This window comes from Phycodurus eques, chromosome 4 (genome assembly GCF_024500275.1).
Source record: "Phycodurus eques isolate BA_2022a chromosome 4, UOR_Pequ_1.1, whole genome shotgun sequence".
NCBI lineage: Eukaryota > Metazoa > Chordata > Actinopteri > Syngnathiformes > Syngnathidae > Phycodurus > Phycodurus eques.
In genome coordinates, this window is record NC_084528.1 from 15,793,397 (window position 1) to 15,808,240 (window position 14,844).

At 43.7% G+C, this 14,844-nt stretch overlaps 1 protein-coding gene across 1 annotated transcript in view; it reads left to right on the forward strand.

Moving 5' to 3' along the window:
* LOC133401348 (forkhead box protein O6-like) overlaps positions 1 to 12,938 on the forward strand; it is a 60,824-nt gene extending 47,886 nt beyond the window's left edge. Inside the window, exon 2 of the mRNA XM_061674240.1 lies at positions 8,113 to 12,938. Within this exon, the coding sequence (XP_061530224.1) occupies positions 8,113 to 9,759 (1,647 nt within the window). The 3' untranslated portion in view covers positions 9,760 to 12,938. The remainder of the gene's footprint in view (positions 1 to 8,112) is intronic.
* Positions 12,939 to 14,844: the final 1,906 nt, after the last annotated feature.

Consider the following 14,844-nt stretch of genomic DNA (forward strand, 5'->3'; position numbering starts at 1 on the left):
AGCCTTTAGCACATGTATGAGATTCGAGACTGCTGGGAAATCGTAACTGTGCCACATGGCGCTCACGAGGTCCGACCTCAAAGTGTTCCAGTCAAACATAAACAGAAAAACTTGGGCAACGACCGCACTAAGCTAGTATTTTCTTTGTTTGTGAATATATAATTAGACTGTCAACAGTCTTGACAACAAACCTACACTTTTTCTTTTAAAAGTAAATTTTACGGATGCATCAAGAATATAGTGATTTAGCGACACACCAATTGCAATGCAAAAACAGTCAAGCTACTATAACCAATCAATACAGAAAAGCTAACATAAACACAGTACAGCTGGTGTAATCACGACACATATTTTCTAATAATTAATACATTGTATATTTTGTCATTGCTTTAATTATATATTATTATATACACGTAATTTAAAAGTTTGGGGCCACCAAGACACCAATTCATGACATTCCATGAAAACACTCCGTTGTATATATATATATATATATATATATATATATATATATATATATATATATATACTTTAAAAAACAAGGATGTTTCTAAGTAAACGGCAAACTTTTGAATGATGTGGAGAAATATGTTAGCCTTTTTAAAAATTATGTTTATGTTTTTTTAGTTCTATAGTGTTCCCTAGTATAGTGTGATCTTTGAAGTACAGTGAACCCCTCTTTATTGCGGGTGTTACGTTCAAGACTCACCCACCATCGGTGAAAATCTGTGATATAAAAACTTCTTCCACTCATTTAAACTTATTAAAACACACTTTTTAAATGCATTCTATGAATATTTGAATACATACACACACACACACACACACACAAACTACAAGCATAAAATGTAAAAGAAATCCTGTACGTATTGTCATGTTTGTGTACATGCATATGAGTTTAAGAGGCGGGGCTTGATGGGTTGACATTTGACGTTGGCAAGAGTGCGTGAGAGTGTCTGGGTGTGAGCTGTGGCTGACAGCAGCTCCTGTGAGAGTGTGCTTGTGTTTTACTGCTCTCCCAGCGTTCATTAAATGGCTGAAAAGACCGTGGCTCTCTTTTCCCAATTCCCACATGCTCGGGCATTATAGTACCGACACTGTAGGCACTCACTTCTAAATTTCCATTTTCCCAGTTCCTTGAATATAGCATTCATCACCAGTCATTTTTAAAAATGACACATCCCACCTCATATGGGGATTGTCTTTTTCGCACTTTGATGATGTGCAGTTATTTTTATGATACCAAGTCATATTGAGCATCAGCGTTGGTGTGGTGCTGCTGCAGGTTGATTACATTAGTTAGTGGGGCACAAAAATGTCTGTTTCACCATAGTTGTCCAGTCAGTTTCCTAATTATTTTTATCTGTCAAGCTTTTAATTTGAGTTCAAAGCAGGTGGCTTGCTCTCTATTGTCTAAAGAGCCAAATCAGCTATCTCGACATTTAAACCCTAATGAGTGTTGATTCTGATCACCCAAGAGAATCTTGTTCACTTTAATTGGCTGTGATTGGGCCTTCTCAATTACCTTATCCTCTTTTACTGTATAACCATATTATCTCCTTTTGACCTAATTCGCTTTGTGTGTGCTGGCCTGCAAACCAAAACAACTATTTTCTTATAACTCTTGATCTGTCCCCCCCCCCTCCCCCCAAAAATATTATGGAAACAGAAAAATGCATCTGTATAGACCCCGCCGCCACTTCATTAATTATTTAGCGGCCTTTCTTGAAGGCCCGTTGTATTAAGGGGGGGGGGGGATGATTTGAATAGGAAGTAGCTTCCCGGACCAGAGCGTGTGATGTGTGTGTTCCCCTGTCATTGTATGTTTCTGCGGGCTTCATTTGTCTGCCTCGGCGAGCCAGGGGGCTGCAGGAGAAATTTCCATTCTATGAATATTTAATACATAATAAAGTTTTTGATTTTATTCTATTCAATCTGAAGGGGCTGAAAATATGGCAAAGCGAGCTAGCCCCAACTAAAGGACAGAGGTTAGCTGGCTCAACTAACACTGTTAAACACAATGTGTTCCCAAAAAAATTCACATAGTCTAAAAACATAGCCAATTCTCTCTCCAGCGATCTAAAATGTTAAAGCGATACTATGTGTATTGTTAAACTTAAAGACCCTGTAAAATAAATTGAGATTTGTTTCTAAATACATTATACATGTTTGAAGATAACTGCTGAAAACGTGCAAAGCCTGAGAACTATGGAGTCCTCATGTCTGGAGATATACCGTTAATTTTCTTACCATGTCAGTTTTCCAGATTTTTCGGCATCGCTGAAATGGCGCTGCATGCCATACTTTGAAGCACAAGTTCCCCGCGCAATTGCGATGGGAAGTTAGCTTGCTCGCTATCCATACACCCCCGAAAATGCATCTTCCCTTTCAAAAAATCTGCTCATGTGGTTTAAGAGCACCTCGGTGTCGGCCATAAATGCGCGCCATCACGGACAGAAGGCAGAAAAGCGAGGGAAAAACATAAGTCTCTCATGACGGCCTGAAGGTGGACAGGGGCTTCGCACTGGCAGGGCCACTTTAGAGTGCCTCATTGTAGCTGTTTATAAAACCTCTGGCACTACCTGGTGGGATATATTCCAGCCCCAGAAGGCTTTAAGATGATACAGTATATTTCTGCAGCTCAAACATGTAAGGATGTGTCGGTATACGAAAGGTTTAGCCGATGTAGCATACATATTTCCAGGTCATAGAAATTATATTTGATTGACAGTTGACGGTTGAACAGTGCATGGTTTCAGTGCATTCAGCAAACATGCCCACAGTGTTTAAAGAGCAAATAAAACGACTAAATGTTTCACAATTTTGAAGCCTCATTTTATGTACTCAAATTTGCAGGGTTGGTAACAACATTCTTCTAGTGTGGTGTGTAGAACATTTATTTTCACTTTACAGGGACAGTTTAATATTGGTTTAATATTTTACTTTTTATTGACAAAATGAAGAGTGACATTCAATAGCAAAGAAAAGGCATCTGTTAGAATATGCTCGAAAATAGTCAAACAAGAGTGTGCAAATATACACCACTTGGAGAGAAAATTTGGACATGAAAAAAATTCAAAAAGGAAGGCAAAAATGAAACTGCGTAGTGCAAATATTGAACATTAGTGACGCTTTGGGAAATCTGTTATCAATAAATGTTTAAATAATGTTGCTGGAATTGTAAAATAATTTTTATTTTTTCAACAGGAAGCCTGTAGAATTTTACTTGCAAAGGACACGTAGTTACTCAAATCTTCATATTTCAAATGACGTCAAAGTTATTGGAACGCCCTATACTTGGTATTGGAATCATCCCATTCTACAGGCGCGTTATCAGCACGTTATATGCAGTGTTGCCATTGGATCCCAGAGTATCCGGACTGCCCCCTGCATCCATGATGACCTGGCGTGGCTCTGTGTGAGACGCCCAGCTGGGAGTGCCCCTGAATCTACTTGGGATTAGCCCAGGATTGTCTGGGATTACGCTGGGATAGAGAGGGATTAGTAGTGACTGCCTGTTTTGGGGGCGTGAGGGCTATCGTTTGGCCAAATTGCCCCCCCTGGTTCAGTCTTGGGGGAAGCATCAGTGAACCACGCACCTGCACTGTGGGAACACCAGCAAACCTGCCCGTTCTCTCAGATGTTCAAAGCAGTCTATGTGGCGCAGAGAGCCTTGGTGATGCTGATGATGATGATGGTCATGGCTGGCCACCGTCAGAAATCTCCCAAATCTCTCTAGCAGGTGGATTCATCAGATAAAGAGGGTTTGGGATGACAGCAAATCCCTCCAAGTTTAGTGTGGCTGCTCTTCCCTCACACGGGGATAAAATTGAGATTTGAATCAGACGGGTCACACAGAGTTTTAGCCTGAAGTGCAAGTGTAGCACGGCCAGAGTTGGCCCCATTTACTCTCAGAATGGTTGCAGCGGCTTGAAACCCTTTTAAACATCTTTACTCTAATCACAACCATGTAGAAACTGTTTTACTCTGAAGTACGTCATTTAAACACAGAAACTGGAGTTGTCTTGAATTTCTGAATGAAGGCATACAGTATGTGTGAATGTAGTAATATAGGATTTCACAGATTTCATTTGGAAACCCCAAAAGCCAGACTTTTCCTGAAGTTGCAATGTTTTAGACTTGCTTTTTGCACAGAAAGTTGTAGGAGAAAGTAAAGATTTTGATGTTTACGATGGAGTTCCATTCCTGCGACATTTACGTAACTCAATTTTTTGATGCGTTTGAGACGGCTTGGACTCGTAAATCGGAACACGTAGTTTTATCACTAATCTACGTAACTGCAGTAGTAAAATCAGAATTACAGAAAATATTTTATAATCAAATGAAAAATGGTATCAAGAATTCCTTGCCTTTACTCCTGTGGTTGGCGTGCACACTGAAAGGGGCGCAAACAAGTTCATTTTGTGCGGTCCATAACCACGAGACATCTTGGGTCTGGACTGTTGTAATGCGAGGACCCCTGTAGTTGTTTTTTTTTCCATGGATAACTGTAGTGTAACCCATGTCACACAACAAAGGCTCATGATTGCCAAAAATGTCCTATTAAAAATACCATAATGTCTCATGTATAATGCGCACCCATGTATAATACGCACCCCCAAAACCCTTCTACCTATGTATAATGCATTTTTACAATGCATGATTTTGCTTCTACCCATATGATTAAAACACGAATTATTATCTGTATTTTCAAAAATGTTTTTCAAAGAATTATTCTGAAGTTAAGCACTTTATTTGAACACATTATCCTTTTTTTAATGTACTTGCTCTTATTTTGAAATTGACAGCCCTACTTTTATTTAGTAAAAACACACAGGTGTGCTCATATGTTTGATTACCCAGGCTGGATTTCTAAGATGGGTACAATTCTTTAAAGAAAACATGAAGGACCAGGCGAAACACGTTTAATTGTATTTTAATTGGATTAAAATTAAACGGTCAAGCATTTCAGAAAGGCATTATCATTAAACAAAACATAACCATAAGTAAATTAATGATGGTTGTTGGCCAGTCATCAGTCATATTTCAAAAAAAAATCTTTTTTTTTTTTTTTAAATTTCGCAAATTCTGCTAGGGTATGTAAACTTAGTTAGCACCACTGTACATGTATGCAGTCATACGTACCCCTGTCATAATGGAATGAAAGTGTAGGCTACACCTTTTTTTATAATCACAAGGTGGCGCTGGCATTTTGGAATGAAAGTGTACAGCTTTTTCATAACCACTAGATGGTGGCATACATTTCTAAAATGTGAACGTTTTTTTTCCATTTGACCCCATACCCATGTATAATGCGCACTATTGACTTGACAATTGTTTTGGGGGGGAAATGCACGATTATACACGAGAAATTACGGTAATTAACTTTCAATTAAGCCTACATTTCTTACATGGAGAAAAAGTCTTGTGAGCCCATTGACGTACGAGTATGAGTACGACTGCTACAAAAGTGATTGTCGAAACTCGCGGAGAATGGCTTCAGCTGCCGAACACTGCAGGAAGGTTGCAGTGATTCTTTAAAGAAATCATGAAGCGGAACATAGTGCGTGTTTTCATTCAGTCACTGCGGTTTCACGCATTCACATAATGCGATGCGTGGCGACATAAACGCCACTGTCTGGGATGTCGACAAATGCTTTCACTACAAAGGGGCGTGAACAGTGAATCTCGAGTGTTAAACTTCACACTACGTCTGTGTTACTACGTCGGTAGCATGCAAATCTGCGGGTGGACTCGTACCGCCCATCTTACATAGGCACCTTACACACAACCATAGGCCTGCGTGGTAAAAACAGACTTGGATGGCCAGCGTAAAGGGACTAATGCCAATGGAGGAGGTGTGTGAGGTCTGCTCTTCGAAATCGTCATAAAACAGGCATGCGACGTTGCCATCAAGGGCTGATGGTAAATTTAATTTAAGACACAATGTGATGCCGATGATTTGGCGCGGTGTGATAGGTTGTCGGGGGAGAATTAGGGGCGGTTCGGGGGGGAAGTTGGCACGTCGAGAAGCCGTCAGTAGCGGGGAGCGGGTGTCCCCTGTGGGCCTTAGCACAGCCGAGATGAAAGGCTGTTTAGTGTTGGAGCAGCGGCATCAAAAGAACCTCTTGCATCCTCCACCACCCCCATCCCCCTCTCTCCTTCCATTTCTCGTTCGTTTTCTCTCTCTCTCTCTCTCTCTCTCTCTTTCCCTCTCTCTCTCTTGCCACAATATGATCTAGTTCTGCCGGTGCACGTTTACCCGGTTGCCATGGCGATGCACCGCCGGAGGTGTCACAGTGAGATAACCCAAGGAGGCATTCACAGATCACCTGAATTCAGTTCGCCTCCCCACCTCTCTCCCTCTCTGCGTATTCTCTGCCAGAATTTGATTTATTTAGTTTCCCTGGTGCGCACTTCGCCGTGAATACAAATAATCTGCGACATAATGGAGATGGTGGAAGTGTGCGTACCCCTCAATCGCAATAAACCCATTTTACCACTATATTCCCAAACCACAGGGGATGCTTTTTTTATTTGATACTTTTCCGACTTTGAGCGCCAAAACGCTTGACGCGCCAACAAAAAGAGCCAAATTTTGAGGCGAGTGACTGTCGCGTATCGGCAACTTCAGCATCCAGCAACCCTTGAAATGTAAATGACAATACAAAAATTAGATCCTCGGAATTACCGAGTCGATGACTGTACACGCTGCCAGGATAATGGGAAAGTAATTGGTGACACACTGCATAATTGACGGCGGAGCGATTGAAAGCAGACTTGGAAAATTATTGTTGTGGGCACAGAAATGTGAGGGATAAGAAATGACAAAAAATAGGAAGCACTCAGTGACTGAATAGAAACTGGGGATTGTGATGGAAACAGAAAAAAGATGGAGGGGAGGCGAGGAAGGAGATTGGCAGTGGCAATAGATATTGGAAATTGGGATACATCCATTAGCCTTCCTTGCCCCCAGCTCAATCTCCTGATACATCCTTCCATTGAAGGCGCACTCGGGAGGGCAACGACGGCTGGCACTGAGCCAGACTGGCACAGACTTCAAACATACAGTACACCCATCCGCAGCAGCTCACATCAGGGCCCAGTCTGAATGGAGACGTAGAGGAGGACAGCTGGATTGATAGGAATGAAAGTGGGAGGACTGACGTGCGTGCCGAGAGCCTCTAAAGACAGAGTCGCGGGTCGTTTCAGGTTGGCGGTGGTTGACAGGGTCTAAGCGCCTCGTCAACTCGGGCTGTCCTCTGAAGGTGTTTGTGTTTTTCACTGTTTTACGACACAGTGACTTTGGTTGACACTGATTGCACAGAATTTTGAGTATAGTAATAATTGATATGAAAGTGACCCGAAGAGGTAGACGTGCCACTGATAGTTGTGTGATATCACAATGTTCCAACTTCTTTGATGACATCCATCCATTTTGGGATCACCAGGGTTAAAGCTAAAGCTGATCGCACCTGCCTGAGGCTGACAGATGGGACACATCGTTGACTGATCATCTGCCAATCACAGAGGGACAGTCAACCATTCACACCAAGAGAAAATTTGCAGTCACCAAAGATCCAAACTTATTGTATATTTTAAAAATTGGAAGTACTCAGAAAGAACCCGGGGTACATTAAGGGCTCCTCATACTATACTAAGAGTCTCGACTTACAGCGTTTCAAGCAGCGCACAATGCACGACAGTGTCGTAAGAATACATTGTCATCTCTGTTACTGCCGTACTTATTGTTTTTCATTTGATTGTTTTTTTTTATTTATGGCCTATAAGGGTTTTCTGATCAAAATCTTAACTGTAACTATGACTTTATTACTGTATTATATATATATACATATACATATATATATAATTTTATTTTTTTTAATGAAAGGCTATGGCATGATCCGACTTCTATCGACTCACATAGGCGCCATAGGAACAGAATTCCATCCTAAACTGAGAACCCCCTGTATTTGACACAGAAATGCCAAAGACCCACAATCTAAAGTTCAGTGAAGAGAGAAGCAGAGAGAAGCAGTATATGTTCACATGCCATCTAGAGTGTTTTCATATGTACTCTAACACCCATTTTCTTCTTCTATGTCTCAACAGAATTCCATCCGTCACAATCTGTCCCTGCACACACGTTTCATCCGTGTTCAAAATGAGGGCACTGGAAAGAGCTCCTGGTGGATGTTGAACCCCGACGGAGGGAAGATGGGAAAGGCCCCAAGACGGCGGGCTGTCTCCATGGACAACAACACCAAGTATCTGAAGAGCAAAGGTCGCATTCGAGGCAAGCGGGTCGGACGTCCCGGAATTGGAGCAGGGTCAACTGTCGTGGGGCTACAGGGCTCCCCTGACCATGGAAGCCCACCGCATAAAGGTCTACCTGGCTCTGGAGGGACTTCTGGGACGGACAGTGAGTTTGACACCTGGACAGATCTCCACTCCAGGGCCAGCTCGTCAGCCTCCACCCTGAGCGGGCGTCTGTCACCCATCCTCGCAGAGGGGGAACCGGAGGAACCTGATGAGGGAGGCCTGTCCTGTTCCACCTCCCCCCACCTCTACCCATCGCCCACTGCCCACTCTCCATCCATGGGGGCAGGCAACCGCTGTCCTCCCCTTGAGCAATTGCCTCAGCTGGCAAACCTGACAGGTGCCATCAGTCTTGATGAACAGCTGATGGAGGATGGCTATCATCATCATCATTCACAGCAGCAACACCAACAGCATCCCTCTGTTGGCAGGCATAAGCACCAAACCTCAGTCTACCACTACAGTTCTGGTGTGAAGAGCCAGGTCTCCTATGGTACAGGCGGGTATGGTACAACAGGCATGGGCATGATGCGCCACCACTCGCCCATGCAAACTATCCAAGAGAACAAGCCAGCCAGGTTCTCCGGGACGATGCGGACGTACTCCAGCACCAACGCACTGCAGAGTCTTTTAACAGGAGGGTCAGTTGGGCAGCCGTACTGCCCCAAGGAAATGATGCTGGGCCTGAAGAGAGAAGGGCATCCCTTGATGTCGTGTAATGGCTCCAACCCTCACAGCCACCACGCTGGTCACCACAACGGCCACGGCCAGAGCCACAACAGAACTCACAGCCATACGCCCGCTCATAATCACAACTCATCTCACAGCCTCAGCCACAACAGCATCAGCCATAACCACACCCCGCCCCGAGCGTTGCCCCTGAACCCGTGCGGCAACGGTAATCCACTGCAGACCTATAATCACAAAGCTCCTTACCTGTATAGCCCCCCATCATACGCCCACCTCCCGGCATCCACCACGCTGCCCCCCAACCCGGCGGGGATGCTCGGCATGCCTCAGGACTCCTGCCACTTGGCCACAGCGCCGCATCCGCACCCTCGTCACAATCATTACCCCGACCCACAACACCAAGCCATGGCTAACGGACCCTTCCACCACGATCAGGGTATGGTCGGCAGCAACGGCACCGGCGGCTATCACCACGGCTACCACCAACCCCACCCGCACGAGAGACTACCCGCTGACCTGGACATCGACATGTTTCAGGGCAGCTTGGACTGCGACGTGGAGTCTATCCTCCTCCATGACATAATGGACTCTGGAGAGGAGATGGACTTCAACTTTGACTGCTCCCTTGCCCAGGGAGTGGGCATCGGAATGGGAATGGGGATGGGTGTGACTATGGGCATGGGGATGGGAATGAGTGGACTGGGCGGTGCACAGCAAACCAACAGCAACCAGAGCTGGGTCCCTGGGTAAACAGAGACAATCCATCTGGCACCCACAAAAGAACAATCTTACCCATAAAGCACTGTGCTCAACTGTGACATTCCTGACTTGACACAGAGACTATAGGACCATGTCTTTCTTTATTGTCTGTCACCCCCCTCCCCCCCCCCCCCCTCTTTTGGTAACCCCACCCCCACCCCTCTCCCAAGATCTAGCTCATGTCTCATTTGGTATTTCCCCATATCAGCTATACTGTGATGACAATCTCTCAGCATCATTGATTCTTGTCTATCATGAGAGCTGAACTCTCCATGCACTTTATCGCAAGTGTGTTCACAGAGCAGCTCTTGCAGATCCCGGCATGTTTTATGAGTTGATAAACTGTCAGAAATCAAACTCAAATGGGCCCCTTAATCAGTCATTGTCAGAAGTAGGGACCAAAAAGTGCAACAACATGGAAAACAAAAACAAATCCCTTGCTGCATTATGATTGCAGCACGTTAACACAAAAACCTTAGCAAAAACTCAATAAATGCAAATCAATTTTTTTATCCGGAACGGTTTTCTTCATAATGAAATTCATCCTCATGAGATCCAATCAATTCTCACCAATGTCTTAGCGCACCATTCCTGTTATTTACGGCCTCATACATCCAGACCTTGGCACTTTGACTCTTCTGTTGGATGCGATGTTTAGTTAATGTCCTCTTGCCATTCGGGCGAGGCGCGTTGTCACTACATCACCAAATAGATTCTATCATTACTCGCTTGCATGCAATTTGGTGAATTAAAAACTTGTATCACCTTGTCTCACCTGGGCCTCTGGAGGCACTCACTCTCTAGCTCTTTTTCTCTTGCCCTACTGTCTGGAAGTGGCTCTCTCTCCCCGCCTGCCAGCGGAGACAAAGTGGCCATTACTCACAGCGAGCCATTAATGGGGCTTGATTGAAATTCAGCATCTTGCTTTTAATCTCCAAAGTGATGCGGCAGCGATGCGTCATTATTGAGAAGCTAACACATTGTCCTCCCATATCTCACATGGGGGGGGGGGACAGGGGATTGTCGAGAAAGCCAAGATGCTGCGATGCCAATGTCAGTGTCCACTTTTGCGTGAGACGGAAAAGAAATCCATCCCTAAAACCAAAATAGTACTTGATTCGAGGGCTGAATTCTCAAATTTTTTTCCACTCCATTTCACATTGCCTTTCCGGCAAATTGGCACGTCGGAGACTTAACCATAGAGCCAGCATTTATCTCCCCTTCAGACAGAACACGCAGCCATAGTGGCTTCACACATTCAGATCATTTGAAGCGTGGCTACGTCACCACCAGCACCTTTGACGGCGCCGATTTCTTTTGATGCAGCTATGATGGCGCTTCACACTCTGGTTTGCTACGCCTCAGATACTAGTTCGGAAGCCCACCGCCAACCCGCATCGGTCGGTAGCTTACGTGCAGAATAGCTAGATGTGAAAAATCCAGTGTGCAAGGGGCTTGGGTCGATGAGAAGCCCGTAAAGCCATCCACACACACCACAAATGACACCCTCCCACCCCGAACCCCTTTTTTTTCTGCGTGTTTATTCTGTTGTTGTGTAGTTGTCGTCGTGTCGTTGCCAACCCACAGCGCTGACGTATTAGAAGTGAGGAAACTCTTGTCGGTGAAATGATGTCGGTAGTAGTGCAAGTATGACCTTCTTCTCAGCCTCCGGTCGGTCGGTCGCCCGCCCACGTGTGTGCTTTGCTCAATTGTTTCTGTGTTTGTGAGTGGGGGTTGGAGTGCGTGTAGTGGATAAAGTGGACCGAGGGTGAGGTAGGGGGGCGGGGGGGCGGGTGAAGGGAGGCTGTCAGTCTGAAGCTTCTTTATCATTGGCCTTGAGGGAGTCATAGAAAGGACACCCTTTTTTTTCTCCTTCTCTGGCTCCTCCAAGGAGACCCTCGCTGCATTTGAGCTTGTAGACAAAAGCAAAAGGTGGGTTAGGGGTGGGGTTATTGTTAGAGCCAAAGGTCAAACGTGGCAGAGACTATCAGACCATTAAGTGAGGTAAACACACCTCCAATTGCAGGGCTTCTAGGTCGCAGCGGTTCCAGTCAAACGGACTGGTGGAAAAGGTGTGGAGTCTTCTAAGCCAGTGTTCCCCAACCTTCTTTGCACTGCGGACCAGTGAGGAGTCGGCATTTTTCTCACGGACCGGCTGTGGTGGTGTGCATATATATATATATATATATATATATATACACACACACACACACACACACACACACACACACACATACATGCACACACGCTTGCCTCGCTTCTGCTTCCTCCTTTGGCGTTCGTGGTGCGTCCACTGGGGGCGCGATGCAGGAGTGGGGGTCGGAGTTATTGTAAACAGTCAGACCAAACTGCAGTTCCGTAGCTCCTCAATGAGAGTAGACTTTTAACTCCGTAAAAGTAGTTCTGCCTGTGTCGAGCAGCAACCTACGATTGTATCTGTATCAGAGGGGACTTGGTGCGTGAGAGTTAACTGTTGCGATAAACCCGTATTTGAAGTAGGACTCCTGATATAGTGTTGTTTCGCTCGCGAACGTGTCGTTCAAAAGAACAAATCTTTTCAGTAAACGTAATGAACTGAATTAGTTTATGAAATGATTTTGTTCTTTGAGCTCTCCCGCCGTTAGTCAGCCCACTCGGAGCGGAAACAGAAGCGTTCGAGTCTCGTGCGGCGGAGAAGATCCGGTCAATTTTCAAAATAAAACACATTGACAAGTGAATTGCAATACAAATGAAATTATATAAACTGGTCATTCTTTCTCTGCGGCCCAGTAATAAACGCCTCACGGACCGGTGGTTGGGGAAGACTGTTCAAAGCAAAATGGGCAAGTTGTGTTATTAGAACCCACACACAAGCGACACGCTTCTATCCGAAAAGAGAGCTATACGTGATGTCTAATTTTCCTATATTTATTTATGCAGAGATTGGTCTTTGTCGAATCCTAAATGTGGTAGTTGTTTGAGTCAACGCCTGTACACCCTCTCCTCCCTCCTGTTTTTTAAGATGTCAACCACCCCTCCTCCTCCTTCCCATTTTACTTACATTTATTTTGTAAAAAATCTATATATTAAGAATATTGTAAAATAGTTTTTAAAAAAAAATCTCAAAAGAATATCAGTTTTGTTGTCTATTTCTTTTTTTCAAGAGAATGTATCTCATCATCTGGTGACTGTTAAATAAATGCATTTAAAAGAAAGAACTCCATTCTGCTGTCGTTACTGTTGGAACATATAAAATACCACACAAAAAAAGAAAAAAAGCTGTAAAACATATTTCAATTGTTTTACAATATTAACAAAAAAATCACACAAAATAAGCCATCCATTTGCTCAAGCGGACATTGTTATTTTAAGTATTTTTGTTATTGATTTCAAAAAATAAAACACTATGTAATTTCTTTCATGTGCTTTAGCAGAAAAAACATTGGTTATTTTCATAAATCATTTTATTTAAAAAAATGTGTACAATTATATTTAAAACCACCTCAAAAGACACAGTTTCCTCCATGTGCTTACCTGAAAAATGAGCTCACCTGAAAAACGTCTTTGAATTATTTTTGTAATATTGTTTAAAAATACCACAAATTATGCTACTTTCACCCTATGCTCAGACCAATTTAATATTACATATTTCATGTATACTACTCCTTCTATTATTATTATTTATTATTATTATTATATTGGCGGCATGGTGGGCGACTGGTTAGCACATCTGCCTCCCAGTTCTGAGGACCTGGGTTCAAAATCTGGCCTCAGTTTGCATGTTCGCCCCGTGCTGGCGACCAGTTCAGGGTGTACCCAACCTCTCGCCCAGAGTCAGCTGGGATAGGCTCCAGCACGCCCGCGACCCTCGTGAGGATAGGCGGTACGGAAAATGAATGAATGAATTGTTATTATTATTATTAATTTCACGTATTGAAAGGGATTTTTAAAAAACACATACATTGCAAATAAATATTTTATATTTTTCATGAACCTTTACATTTTAGTCATAATCCACTAATTGATTACATTATAAAATTGTTTATTATATATACAGTATATGATTAAGATATTTAAAAGAACCCATCCTTTGTTTATCTTTTATATTGACACGAGTGAAGAAAAAAAAATATATATATCAGTCAAAACGGATGTGATATGAATTTCATTTGTTATGTGCTTGCATGATCAGAAGCATTCATGACAAAACAAGTTTAAACTGGATATAATTCCAATTGACAGCCATTCATATTTAATATGCTCAGACACTTACAAATGTAATCAAATCAAGTGGTAATGTTTTGTGCCCTGGATTGTATCGGTGCACAATGATTTGGCGGGTGTCAAGAGTTTTAAGCCTTGGCGGGGGTCTGGCCTGACTTGGAGCTCTTGGTTTTTGGGTTTAATGCGGACAAGATACTTATGTGAGGATGAGAATGAGAACTGTGGCAGTCTGGGGGCATCGTTTGTTTTCCAGTCTGCATGTGAAAAACGCTGTGTGTGCACGTGTGATTGTGTGTATTTGTATTTGTGCTCGCCAGACACACACACACAAAGCAGGCGGCCAGATTGTCAGTATTGGAGTAATAGGTGTGTGTCATGAGGCTCGTTATGGCCCACGAAGCGGGGATAGGTCGGCCACAGCTGTCCTGCTCCCACTGGAGGTGTTTTCACGGGAGGAGTGTGCAGCACTACAGCGCCATACTGCCAGGCCCCTGGGAGACCACCGACGCATACACTTCCCCCACCCCGCCTCCACACACATGCACAACACACGTACAGTTGGAAACAATGCAAAAATCGCGTTTCGTGAAAAGAGGCACTGTTATGAATTTTGACGCGAATTATAGGAGTAAACCTATGATTTTTTTGTTTTTTCTTTCAGTGTGAACTGGAACTACAGAGATCCGTTGAATAAAGCCTGCCGCACACCGAGCTGGTTCGGCAACTCGTTTTCACGATTGGCCGACAGTCGGCCAGTGTTTTTGCTGCCGTTCAAAATGTGAATTGCTGGTGCGTGGCAAGTTACCACTGTACGATCAGTTTGGAAAACATACACTTTAATAACCTTCATCAAAATGTTTTGTCTTCAAAAGG